The 12,442-nt window shown below is 53.9% G+C and overlaps 5 protein-coding genes across 5 annotated transcripts; 2 read left to right on the forward strand and 3 right to left on the reverse strand.

Annotated features, from left to right (window-relative positions):
- Positions 1–223: 223 nt before the first annotated feature.
- BDP81DRAFT_480139 (PA domain-containing protein) lies at positions 224–3,290 on the reverse strand. Its single transcript, XM_060594912.1, has 3 exons — positions 2,053–3,290; positions 1,423–1,989; positions 224–1,351 (listed from the first exon to the last, which is right to left on the reverse strand). The coding sequence occupies exons 1-3, from the start codon at positions 3,064–3,066 to the stop codon at positions 557–559; spliced, it is 2,376 nt and encodes a 791-aa protein (XP_060447885.1). The 5' UTR covers positions 3,067–3,290; the 3' UTR covers positions 224–556.
- A 754-nt stretch (positions 3,291–4,044) lies between these two features.
- On the reverse strand, positions 4,045–6,924 carry BDP81DRAFT_371201 (multicopper oxidase; the record flags this gene model as incomplete). The annotated part of the gene is made up of 6 exons (XM_060586624.1): positions 4,045–4,444; positions 4,503–4,693; positions 4,803–4,999; positions 5,059–5,853; positions 5,908–5,997; positions 6,094–6,924. 6 exons carry the CDS (start codon positions 6,922–6,924, stop codon positions 4,260–4,262), a joined length of 2,289 nt encoding a protein of 762 aa, XP_060447886.1. The 3' UTR covers positions 4,045–4,259.
- A 1,178-nt stretch (positions 6,925–8,102) lies between these two features.
- Positions 8,103–9,009, forward strand: BDP81DRAFT_314868 (uncharacterized protein; the record flags this gene model as incomplete). The annotated part of the gene is made up of 3 exons (XM_060584039.1): positions 8,103–8,574; positions 8,636–8,683; positions 8,744–9,009. 3 exons carry the CDS (start codon positions 8,103–8,105, stop codon positions 9,007–9,009), a joined length of 786 nt encoding a protein of 261 aa, XP_060447887.1.
- An 858-nt stretch (positions 9,010–9,867) lies between these two features.
- BDP81DRAFT_423833 (uncharacterized protein) lies at positions 9,868–11,380 on the forward strand. The gene has a single exon (XM_060590102.1). It carries the CDS (start codon positions 9,987–9,989, stop codon positions 11,094–11,096), a length of 1,110 nt encoding a protein of 369 aa, XP_060447888.1. The 5' UTR covers positions 9,868–9,986; the 3' UTR covers positions 11,097–11,380.
- Positions 11,372–12,417, reverse strand: BDP81DRAFT_423834 (gcn5-related n-acetyltransferase). Its single transcript, XM_060590103.1, has one exon. The coding sequence runs from the start codon at positions 12,171–12,173 to the stop codon at positions 11,463–11,465; it is 711 nt and encodes a 236-aa protein (XP_060447889.1). The 5' UTR covers positions 12,174–12,417; the 3' UTR covers positions 11,372–11,462.
- Between the last annotated feature and the right edge of the window lie 25 nt (positions 12,418–12,442).

Raw genomic sequence — 12,442 nt, forward strand, 5'->3', positions numbered from 1 at the left:
ATCTTACCCTTGACGGTTCGTTCCTTTTGCCCATCCGTCATTTGTTCAAGCTGATCCCGCGAATCCTTCACTCCGTTGACAGCCTTCATAATACCAAAGTTAATCCTTCGAATATCACTAGCGCCAAGGCGTACATGATCTAGGGCTGACCAAACCAAGCAACACGGCCACACTTTATTTAGCCAAAAAACGGATTTTGGGTCGTGTGCCTGGCAAGTTTGTGGAATTCCATTGCCAACCTACGGGAAAGGAGCTGGAATACCAGATCACGTCAACAACAAAAGAGTTTCGGCTTCGAATTAACAAAATGGATTGAGTTTAGCTACAGGCATTGTGCCTGAATGGGGCTCTACAAAGCCCCACGAATAATTTCTCGCTTTTCCCAAAGGCCCAGAGGCAACTTGAAAAGACGACTCAGCTGCCGACAGCTCAATCCCCCAAAACACTGCTTCCGCAAGATTAAAGAAATCATACAAACTAAGGCATGGAACCTTAAAAGGTTTCGATTAGGGTTCCGCAACGGCACGACAACGATGTCTCACACGTTCTACAGGAATTAAGCGGCATCTGGAGCCGGAATGCCCCACACAAACGACAATGCGCTGCCCACAACGTGGGTTCCGTCAGACCACACGAGTCTGCCCCAGGAAGTGGCGTCCGCGGTGGGCGGGGAGCTCATCGTGACAGTCAGCTCGAACGTCTTCTTCTCTCCGGCCGCCTCAAAGGTGAGAGTCTCGGGCGTCACAGAGGCCTTGACCAAGTCGGCGTCGTTGAGCGAGATGTCAGCCTTGTACGTGCCGGCACCGCCGACGTTAGTGACGGTGCGCTTGAAGGTGGCGGTGTAGGATCCGTCCGAGGCGGCGGCGCTATCGTACAGGGCAGAGAAGGAGGGGTAGTTGAGGTCGTAGAGGCTGTAAGTCTGGTTGGACGCGCAGGTGAAGTTGCTTCTGGTGATGGCGGCCGTGAAGGCGACCGTCGAGTTGACGGCGCAGAGCCAGGGGAGGTAGTCGGCGGGGGCAATGTCGTAGACAAGACCCGGGTTCAGGGCGGCGACGGGATCCACGTGGCCGTTTCCGTAGAGGAAAGGAGTGGCGGCCTTGCTGTCGGAGGAGTCCAGGAGAGGGGTCTTGGCGCCCTTGGTATTGGTGTAGGCGGTTGTCATCATGGCTGAGCGGATGGCAGCCGGGCTCCATTCCGGACGACGGGCCATGATCCAAGTTGCAAGGCCGCTCAGGTGAGGGCACGACATGCTCGTACCCGAGATGACGTTCTGGTCGACCTTGCGGGTATCAATATCAAGACCGGTAGGTCCAGTGCTGGCCCAGGCTGCAAGAATGGAAACACCAGGCCCCTGTCGTTATGTTAGTCTATTGAAAATCTTACACAGCCTCTTTCAGCTTCAGAATACTGTTCGTTACGTACCGTGACATCCGGCTTGAGGAGCTGCGGGAAAATGTAGTTCGGGCCGCGCGAGCTGAAAGCCGCCATAAGCGGAGCTGGGACTCCGAGCCTAGTACCCTCAAAGTCCAAAATAGCCGTGCCGTTGCCGGTCTTTGCGTAGGCCTCCACCTCGGCTCCATCTGAGGCAGTAAGGTGCAGAGCGGGCAGGATGTGCGCATCGGCAATCAGCTCGACGCCGTTGGCGGGCGCGTTCACGAGGACCATGCCACGACCACCAGCAGCCTTGACAACGCCGCCCTTTTCGGTTCTGCCGTTGTTTCCGCGCACGCAGACGACGACCTTGCCGGCGACCTTAGTGGGGTCGAGGCTGTCTGCGAGGCATAAGTTGGCGTTGGTGACATTGCCCTTGCCGGCCTGGCTTGCGTGAACAAGGGGGAGGACCTCGCCGACCTTGAGAGGCGTGATGTCGGTGACGGAGCCGTTACTGTATAGGGAGCAGCCGGTGTAGTTCTTGCCGTTGCCGAGGGTGACGTGAGCAGGGAAGTCACGGTCAAGCGTGCTCGCAGCGACGGTCAGAGCCCAGGGGGCCTACAAATGTGTCAGAGCTTCAATGGAACAAGGAGATTGGGTCAAGGGTGGGAAGATGCTTACGAGGTTAACTACAGTGCCTGCTCCCGGGCCAGAGTTACCGGCAGACATGGCGACAAAGATGCCCTTCTGGACGGCGGCGAATGCACCGAGTGCTGAGCCATCGTCCTCGCTGAAGGAGGGCTGATCGGGGCCGAGAGAAAGGGACATGACATTGACGCCATCCTCAATGGCCTTATCCATGGCCGCGAGTATGTCAGAGTTGAAGCAACCCTCCTTCCAGCAGACCTTGTACATGGCGACACGGGCGAACTCAGCCATACCGCGAGCGGTACCAGAGGCCTGGCCAAAGAGGCTGGCGTTGGGCACGGCGGCTCCGGCCGAGGTGGACGAAGTGTGCGAACCGTGTCCATCATCGTCTCTAGGGGACTGGTACTCTCCGGTCCAGTTGAAGGAGCCTGTATTGTTGGTGACAGCGGCGACGTAGCCCTTGTAGAAAGCTCTGGCACCGACGAGCTTCTTGTTGCAGCTGGAGGCCGGGAAATCGTCGCTGGCTTCACACTCGCCCTTCCACTTGACAGGGATGGGCGGCATGCCGTCATCCTTGTAACTGGGGTTCTCGGGCCAGACGCCCGTGTCGAAGATGCCAACGATAAGGTTGGACTCCGCGCTGGTGCCGTTATAGTCATCTCTTTCGTCCAGGTAGCTGCTGACGTCGAGCCCGCGCCCAAGAAGCGAGGCGTCGTCGATGCCTAGAAAGTTCGGCGTCCTGGTGGTGTGAAGGCGGTAGGCCTTGTCAAGAGCGACGGACAGGACGTCGTCCCGGTCTCTCAGAGCGTCAGCTTGACCGTCTGTGATCTTGGCGGCGTATCCGTTGATCGTGTTCTCGTAGTGGTAGAGCACGTTGGCAGGATCGGCGGAAACGGCGACCAGGGAGGAGTCGAACAGATCTCTGCGCTGGAGGCCGGAGGCAGCGGTATGCTTCATCTGGACGATGTACGTCTTGCGAAGCCCAGCACCATAGGCGGCCCCCGCAAGGAGGGAGCCCAGGAGGAGGGTGAGAGAATTCTTCGCCATTGCTGCGGTATCGTCAACTCAATCTGGCGTTGAGTCCTTGGCGCTTGGGTGAGATCTTGACGCTGAGGATCAGGATGCCAACCAGACAGTTCTATATACTCACACCAAGGTGACCTACGCCCCATGGCCCATTGCTTCCCCATGTCAGGGGCCGAGTGAACGGTGCCGTGGCACCATATCGGCGGGATCTAGCCCCTGAGGCCTTGCAGGCTGCAGGAGTTAACTTCTCGTACCTGGCGATCTCGCAAATAAGCGAAGCCGACATGCAGTGACCAGTCCCAGGAATATCGTTCATCTGCACGTGTATCCGTTAGCCACCTACCCTTTCCGACCTTAGGGCCGGGATAAGAAAGCTTGAGATAGTGTAACCTAGGGGTTCGTTGTTGTTCTGATTGGCTAGAGACTCCGCAACTTGCGGCAGTTCATCAATACTCAAATAGAGTGCCAGGCAACCTTATTCCTAGGAACTAATGCTCGTCCGACGTTGCCGACTATGTTGAAGATTTGCGCTAATCAACCCTGAAAGTTTAGCATAACGTTGGCACCGCCGGTTGGGAAATTGCCATGCAGTATCCCGCAGAAACCGGTCCATTGTCACACCTGAACGTCGGTGCTCGGTACAAGACCGCAGAGCTCCGGATGGTAGGACGGGCGCTGCAGCCTGTAGTAAATGCAAAGGTCCCATCGACATACGTGATTTCTAGATGCGGGGGAGTCCTTTGCTTCACGATCGATCCAACGACATGCGAGCTTCACTAGTGGCGGTTATTCTGTCATGATCTTGGTTAATTTAACACAAGTCCACCAGGTAAAGTCCAGGTCGACTTTTACCGGTAGCTTTTCGCTAACCGACTGTCATCAAATCTGTTAAATTGAAAAGTGCTCACTCTGAGTTGTCTTCCTCTTCTGGAATTACGTTTTTGATGAGTGTCGGAATGATTACTGATTGGTCACAAATGGTAAATATCATGCGGCTCTGCATATCAGGCCGGCGCCGACGACCTACGAAGAAGGCGCCGGTTGAGTGAAGCTATCTTGGAATGGTGAGGGCATCGTTATGCTGGAAAATGTCCTTCAAAACTTCGGCGACTACGCAAGTATATCGAAGCCGGTGCATCCAATGTCTGGATGTATGCTCAATTATTTACTTCTATATCAACAGCTACGGTCACATCCAATCTAGCCTTTATGCATCAAAGCCCCCGAGGCTGTTTAGGTGCCCCAGTCTGAACGGGCTGCGCGAGAGGAGCGCCGGATTGTGCCTTGGCCATGGGGCAGAACTTCTTCTTGATGGCACCGGCATCGCCGTTGGCGTCCAAGGTGCCCAACATGTTCGCGAGCTCGCCCATTCTCTGAGCGATGGAGACGAACATACCAGCTGTGGTATAAGATTAGTCCGTGTTCTGGGCCGTTGAAAGAGTAAGTGGATGACTAACCTTCAGCGTGCCACAGGTAATGGCAATGGAAGGCCCAAACACCCGGGTTGTCTGCTGTTATGCGGATTACGAGGTGTGAGTATCCTGGAATTGTAATCGTGTCGCGGCGCATTGGGTTGTCAAAGTTCCATGTAGTCTTGCTGGCTCCGAAGAGGCCATTGCCCCAACCGATGACTTGGAAGTTCTGGCCTATTTACGGATTAGCACGTCGGCAAAGAGTAGAGAAAGTTATGCGAGTAAGTACCACTAGATAGACGGTCAGTTGTGAGTTCAAGATTGAAGGTCTCAAGGAAAACTTACTGTAAATGCCACGGATGAATCATCATAGCGTCCGAGTTGACTACAATTTGGGCAGCTTTATCATCCCGGGACACCAAGACGAATTGATTCCTTCCAAAGTCCAGTTTCGGCTGAGGCGAGTTCAGGTTCTCCGGCGTGATGTCCTGCTGCATAACCTTCCACAGCGAAGCATCGTCGGTCAGAGGTGTATACAGGGTCTAGTCGCTGTCAGCAAGCTGTTCTTCATCGGGTCAGCCAGGAGCTTCTTTCAACTTACATCATTGACATGTGTACGAACGACGTCATTGACACGCTCCTGCTTGAACGTGAAATAATGGTAGTTCCTGTCGCCAACGTCGTAGGCTGGCCTGCTTCTCACGGGCTTCGGGAGGTTGTGCGGCAAGTCCTCGCACCTGTCTCCCCACGGCTCCTTGCCGACACCAAGGTTCGAGTTGGCATTCAGGTCCCACGCCTTGCCAATCGGCGGTACACCGAGGTCTGTCTCGTCATACGACAGGATCGCAGTGGCTCCAAAAGGCGAGCCGTGCATCATACCCGCCTTGTGGTTCTTGTGGGACATGTGGAAGCAGCGAACCGCGGCGTCGGCATGGATCAGATAGTTTCCGGCAGTCTGGTTGGCGTGAATCAGGACGGAGTAACGCTGGCCAGGATTCATATACACGCGGGATGTGGCAATGGGAGCGACCTCGACACCGTCGATCTCGACGATTTGAAGAGGATGATCGTCAACCGTTACGAAGATTGGCGTCGACGTGCCGTGGTTGATGAGACGCAGACGAGCCGTTGAGCCGCTCTTGACACGTGTGTTGAAGAGGGAACCCCATGTGCACTTGGGGGGAGGGGCATCTCTAGGCGTGTTGTGGCTCCCCATGTTCTCCATGTCGTGGCCGCTGTGGTCCTCCCCTGACTTGGCCTTGTTTGCATCATGGCCTTCGATGCTGGAGCAGTTGAACGTGTTCTTGCCGTTGATAATGACATTGTCAGGGGGAGGCTCTCTGCCAGGCTTCTTAGGTGCCCAGGGTGGATTGGCACTTAGGTACTGAGTGAGAAGCTAGTAGATAGCTGTAAGCACAACATGAGAGAAACTGTTGCCGAGTAAACTTACAGTGCCTCCATACTCATGAAAGAGGTCTCCGACCATCACGATCTTGTCATCATCTACAGGGGGGATCTTTTCATCTGGGTCATGGATGATCTACATTGAGAGATTGTATGTTAGTATCGCCGAGCTACCTCACAGGTCAAGACTTCACAAGCGGTGTCTCATGAGTTGGTGTGAGAGAATACTTACCAAGGGTCCAAATAGTCCATCAGTGACTTGAACTGAAACATGAGCGTGCCACCAGAACGTGCCTCGCTGGTCGGTAACATTGAACTCGTAGGTGAAGCTTTCGCCGGCGGGAATGGCACATTGGCTTACGCCAAAAACACCGTCCATCCAGACCGACTTCCTCTGGTCGATGCCGTGCCAGTGAATCGTGGTACTCTCCTTCAGCATCTGGTTGTGCACCGTAACACGGATGGTATCTCCCGTATTTGCCTCGATGAGAGGGCCGGGCGACTGTCCGTTGACGAGGATCATTGACTTTTCAAAGCCATCGGGAGAGTGCTGCTGCCGCGTAATGTTGAACACATACTCCCGCATCGACGTCACGTTCGATACCTCGAAACCTGTCTGCAGATTGAATTGCTGATCCGGCGTCAACTTCACTTCCGGTGTTGGCGTGGGGATAAGGGACGAAGTTGTTGTTGGCGTTATCGTCGTCGTTAGTTCCGGCACTGGGTCCGCCGGTGGTGGTGGTGGCGGCGGCGGCGGAGGCGGGCTTTCTTCATGGTTGTCCTCATCATGAGCCGGTTCTGCCGGCCGACCCTTGGTCTGCACGTTGAAGAATTGGGCAAAAATGAAGGGAATCAGTGTCAAGATGGACACGCAAGTGAGTACCATGATCCATCGAAATGTCTTCTTGTGGCCCGCATGGCGTCGGTAGTTGCTCTTCTCGCTGTAGTCGGCTGAGTCGGGAAGCAGGCGGTCCTCCACGTCAGTCTCCGACGATGATCTGACACCGAGCATGGGGTCTTGCTCGTCGCGCGTCCCGTCCCGCGGGATCAGGCCGGAGCTCATGGTTGCTGCGCTAATGACGGAAAAGATGCAAATATGACGGCTCAAAATTGTACAGAACGAACCTGGATTCGCTATCAGAAAGAGAGAAAATGAACAGAACCAGCAGCAAGACGCCCCAGGTCGCTAGCAATTGACATTCGCCATACGACTCTCGCTGCGTGTGTTAATAAGAAACACGAGAAAACGAAGAACCACGTGGTAAAAGGGGCAAATGGCCGGGATGAAGAGAAAAGCCACCACTAAGATGTTACGGGGATCCTCTCTTTTTGCTTGTATCCGATCGGCGAGATATTCGGCGAAACGGGGTGATTGACCCTTGGAAAAATCGGCAATGTCAACACGAGAAATAGGCCCGGGCGCTTAGCAGCCCGATACTTGCAACTTTCCTTTAGCTATTCCGGACATCTGGAAATTTCGACGCCATGAAACGCGAAACTGTGATCCAAACTATGCGGAAACTTTTAACCAATTGAACCTTTTGAAATCTTTACCCGCAGTTTGCGTTCACCAATTTGCGCCGTCTTGAGAGCCAAGTGACTTATCCATGTCTACTTGCCAGTAATGAGCCGGTCTAAAAGTATCCTCAGAGGCTTCTCGCCTCTCTGAAAAGACTTTGTAGTCGGAAAGATGCATCTGATAGAAGGGAGATTCAGAAGTGCCAAGTTTCCGGTGGGCTCAGGGGCCCGCGTTCAGGAAAGTCTGAGCACTATCGTCCGCTAAACAGCCTCTCAATACAACGCCCAGAATCATCCCGTCTCGAGTTCCGGTGCATCGGGTTAGGTGTTTCATTCACACGGTGTTCACCTGCTGGCCCTTCCTTCAAATCCTACTGACACGGTCGTGCATATCATAAGAGACATTCGATCACACTGCCAGTCTGGGATAAACTTTCTCTGCGTAAGTAAGAAGTATCAGGGCGCGACCCCGCAGCTTGAAACGTCTCGTCGGCGATGGTCCCCTGACTGACAGGAGTGATCGGCGAACTACTGTCTGCTGTGCGTACCAAGATCGAATTCCACCGTTGATTTGTTATTGGTTTAGCTGCATAAACTCCAGCCAGGACGGGGATCTGTCGGTGGGTGCTGGGTAATAGAGAGCGGGCAATTGACTCAGACTCTTTACGCCAAAACTGTGTGGTTTAATACATCCGTACACATAGGCTGAGTTAGGCCTTGAGAATGGCACAGTTCGAACGTATTCTTGTTGAACTTCTATCACAGTACTGGAATTGGTCCAAGACCGCCAACACGGGCATGGAGACCTCCCCTATCTTCGACGGAAGCGAGGCATCCATGTCCGGAAATGGCGAATTCGTCCCCGACCGAGAGCCAATCCTTCTCGGTGGCCAGAATGGCTTGCCAATACTCGAACTTCCTGTCGGTACAGGTGGAGGCTGCGTGACCTCTGGGCCCTTCAAGAATACGACTGTCAATCTCGGTCCCGCTGCTCTCGACCTGCCCGGCGGTGTTTCTGAGGCCAATCCCAATGGGTCCCTGACATATAATCCCCGCTGCCTCAAGCGTGACCTGACGACCGCGGTTAACCTCTTGTACGCGAATGTGACCGATGGATTGTCCAATATTCTTCAGCCTCAGAATGTGTACTACTTCCAGATGCAGATGCAGGGTGTGCCAGGCTCTGGCAGCATTGGTAAGCTTTTGGGTACAACTTCAATTCGGATAGTACTGTCACTGACAAGACTCTTGGTTAGGCATCCACGGCGGTGGTCATTACTCACTTGGAGGAGATCCTGGAAGAGGTGAGCCGCCCTAACTTCCGAGTTCCATACATGCCGGGCGATCCTAACTGTGATGAATAGACGTTTTCACTTCCCCGGGAGATCCAGCTTTCTACCTGCAACATTCGATGATTGATCGAGTTTGGTGGATATGGCAGATGCTGTCACCTCAAGAGCGTCAATATGGCGCCATTGCTCTCAGCGGGACCAGCACATTCTTGGATCAGCCTCCTGGCGCCAACACAACCATGGATGATTTGCTAGAGTATGGTTGGGTTGGAGAGCCCCTCAAGATCCGGGACGCTATGAGCACTGTCGCAGGCCCATTCTGCTATGTATACTTGTGAATGAGACTTGAAGACGAAGAGGACTGCGTGATATAATTGTGGCACCAGTTTTGGAGGTTGGAGCAACAGTAAATCCAGTGAGATCATGAATTACTCCTAAAATGCAACCTGTCTCAAAGAACTGCATCATATTGAATCGGCGATGGTCTCGGAGCTTGAGCTCCACCATCACTTCTCAAAAGCCGTGCCGGCCTGTCTCCGGTGCGGAGTCGAGCAGATCTCCCGAAGACCGCAGTCCGAAGAGTACCCCCCACTTCGGGGTCATTCCGGGGAATCGACCCATAGTCCAGCCGATCGACTTTTGAAATCGAATCCAACAAAGACAGCCTTGTGCTGCTAGCTAATGCATAGAAATGCATGGCATTCCAGACGATGACGCGAAGATGCTCAATGCGGATAGTGTTGCCGTGGTTAGCACGGCACAGCTTTCATCAGGATTCAGGCGCCAAAACTAGCGTCAGCTACACGCGGGAGCTCCCTCGGGAGGATACGTCTTGGCAAATGCTTGATTCTCCCGACTGTGGTTTCAGCATGCAGAACTCACGAGGCACATTGGGAGCACATCTGGCCGCGTTAGAGGCGCCAGAACCCTCCCTTCCAAGATGGTGGTCATGTACTGTTGGAGTCACACTTTCTACCAAAGGTGGTATACCAAGAGGCGCAGCCATTTCGAGACTTAGACACATTAGGACGGATATGGATTAGTAGAGGTCAAACTACTTAAAAGGAGCGTTTGCCAAATCAGAGACATCAAAGCATCTGGTCATCTTCATCGATTTCACTGAGTCAAGTCGGTTCTTGGATCTCACAACATCATGCGTGTTCTCATCAGCGGAGCAGGTATTGCCGGCCCTACGCTGGCTTGGTTTCTGGCCAGGACCGGCGCGCGCATCACTGTCGTGGAGAAGTGCAAGTCGATTCCTACTTACGGCCATAATGTCGATGTCAACCATAGCGCCATCACCGTCCTGAAGAAGATGGGCCTCATTGATCAACTAGGGAGGTTCAATACAACGGAGAAAGGAACGCAGTTCATCGATCCAAAGGGGCGGCCCTTCGCACCCTTTCCCGTCAAGGACGGCTCTTCTGCAAGCCCTACGTCAGAGTTCGAGATCCTTCGAGGGGACCTGGCTGCAGTCCTGTACGAAGCCACGAAAACCCATCCCAACATCGAGTATCTCTTCGGCACTACCGCGGCCAAAGTCATATCCAACGACGAAACCGCTGTCAAAGTCGAGCTGAGCAACGGAGACGTGCAAGAGTATGACTTGTTAGTCGCAGCAGATGGCCAGTGGTCAAAGGTCCGAAAACAAGTCTTTCCTCAGGAAAGCATCACCGTCATCGACAAGAACATGTACGTAGCCTATGCCGCCATCCCTCGTCTTCCAGAGGACAACGACTGGTGGAATATCTACCAGGCCCTGGGATCGAGGATCATCACCACCAGACCCGACCCGCACGGCACCATACGGGCCATGTTCACGCACATGCCCTGCCAAGGCGCGCAGAAGACGGCGTGGCAGGAGGCCTCACGAGGCGACAAGAAGCTCCAGATGGAGCTTGTGAGGCGGGAGTTCCTGGACGCTGGGTGGCAGACGCCCCGGATCATGGACGCCATGATGCAGGCGGAGGATTACTACTTTCAGGATCTGAAGCAGATCAAGATGGAAAGGTGGTCCAGCTCTCGTGTCATCTGCCTGGGCGACGCGGCCTTTGCGCCGACACCCCTCTCAGGTATGGGGACTACGCTTGCCATCATCGGAGGGTACATGCTTGCCGGCGAGCTCACCAAACTCAAACCTGGGGAGCATCCTTCTCGGGCATTCGAGACCTACGAGGCTGCGTTCCGCCCCTATGTCGAGGAGACTCAGAGCGTTCCGTGGTTATTTCCGGGAGTCGCGCATCCGGTCACGGCCTGGCAGAGATGGTTGCTGGGATCAGTTGTGTCGACAATCTCTAGAGTTGTTGCGATGCCTTGGGTGGCTAAGAGGTTCTTTGATGATACGAATAACGACGATTCGGAGTTTCCATTGCCGCCGTATCCTGAATTAGCCGATGAGATGAAGCTGAAAGATAACAGCCTATAAAAGGCATACGATAGTGGATAGAAGGACGATGCTGATGATTTTGGGCCAAGGGAGTCATGAATGAGCTTGGGGCAGCATAGTCGAATTGGTGTATAGACCATTTCCCGGTTGTTGATAGCCATGTTATCGGGTATAGGACCATGCCTTTTTAGTTAAGGACTACTATTCGTACTGGGTGGTACGTAGAAGAAACATAGTAATATAGCTGCTCAGCTCCTCCTCCCTTTCGCCACATCCACCACCTTTTCCGCTGAGAAACATGTCTTCCCGCCGCCGGGCAGAACACGATTGACGTCGAAACTCAAAGACCGCCTCTTAAAGAGAGCATACAACAATGCCTATGTCTAGCAGCTAAGATATCTCCAGTCACAATGGCCACTTTCCGCTCTTCTCCAATCTCCCCCTAACGTCCCCCCACGTCGCCGGGTCGATCTTGTAAACCCATCCGACCTCCTTCTCTCCGTAGCTGACCGAGCCCTTCGTCTCCAGCTCGCTCAACTCCATCGATCTCATAACCGCTCGCCAGGGCTTATTCTCAAGCTCAGTCTCAACGCGTACAATACTGCAGCCGAGTCCCTCGACGGCAAAGTCGACTTGGCCACACAAGACCTCCCTACCGTACCCCTTGCCCCAGTAACGATGATCGAGGGACACCCCAAAGTCGGTAAGATACGGTGTGGTATGACGACGCGGAGCCTCCCCAGTGATATTATCTCCCGGGGCCTCCTCAATTCCCTCTTGATACCCTTCATCTCTCATCCTTTTCAGCGCAACATCACACGTCTCCCCCTCGGCAGTCTCAAAACAGTTGAACCCACCACATCCAATCAATTCGCCCGTCTCCCGAATTGTAATCATCAAAATAGCTTTCTTCCCAGACGCATACTCCGGCCCCCACCTCTCGATGCGGCCACGTATGATATCGGGAGAGATGTTCGTCTGAGCGCCTCCTGAGGGGTGATTCTCGGGCGTCGAGAGGAGGCGGTAGAGAGCCTCTGCATCGTCAACGACGGCGCTGCGGATGATGAGCCGCGGGGTTGTGATTTTGTAGGCGGCTTGGGGGAATGGGGCCGTCATTGTTGCTGGGCTTTTTCGACGCTTAGGGATTTTTTTTGGAAATGAAGATGTGAAAGATTGAGGAGTCGGCTTGAGGAATTGGTGATGTGGATGGTTATAACGTGAGCTTTTGGTTGGCGGCAGCTCACCCTGCTGTTCGTGTGGGTTTGCCTTGTCTATGACTGCCTTGATCAAGAAGATTGAGCCGCGCCTTGAACTATGACGTAAAGAGCAAGATTATTGAGCGTGAAGTCACAGTTGGTGCCGGAAAATGACAGATTATAGCCTCC

This window comes from Colletotrichum phormii (assembly GCF_030913505.1).
Source record: "Colletotrichum phormii strain CBS 102054 chromosome Unknown BDP81scaffold_6, whole genome shotgun sequence".
NCBI lineage: Eukaryota > Fungi > Ascomycota > Sordariomycetes > Glomerellales > Glomerellaceae > Colletotrichum > Colletotrichum phormii.

Bases quoted from the DNA above. Each gene is read 5' to 3' on its own strand.
- BDP81DRAFT_480139 (XM_060594912.1), bottom strand. From the start codon at position 3,066: ATGGCGAAGAATTCTCTCACCCTCCTCCTGGGCTCCCTCCTTGCGGGG. The intron at 1,990-2,052 runs GTAAGCATCTTC...ACACATTTGTAG, and splicing joins CAGGCACTGTAGTTAACCTC to GCCCCCTGGGCTCTGACCGT. The intron at 1,352-1,422 runs GTACGTAACGAA...ACATAACGACAG, and splicing joins TCCTCAAGCCGGATGTCACG to GGGCCTGGTGTTTCCATTCT.
- BDP81DRAFT_423833 (XM_060590102.1), top strand. From the start codon at position 9,987: ATGGGCCTCATTGATCAACTAGGGAGGTTCAATACAACGGAGAAAGGA.
- BDP81DRAFT_423834 (XM_060590103.1), bottom strand. From the start codon at position 12,173: ATGACGGCCCCATTCCCCCAAGCCGCCTACAAAATCACAACCCCGCGG.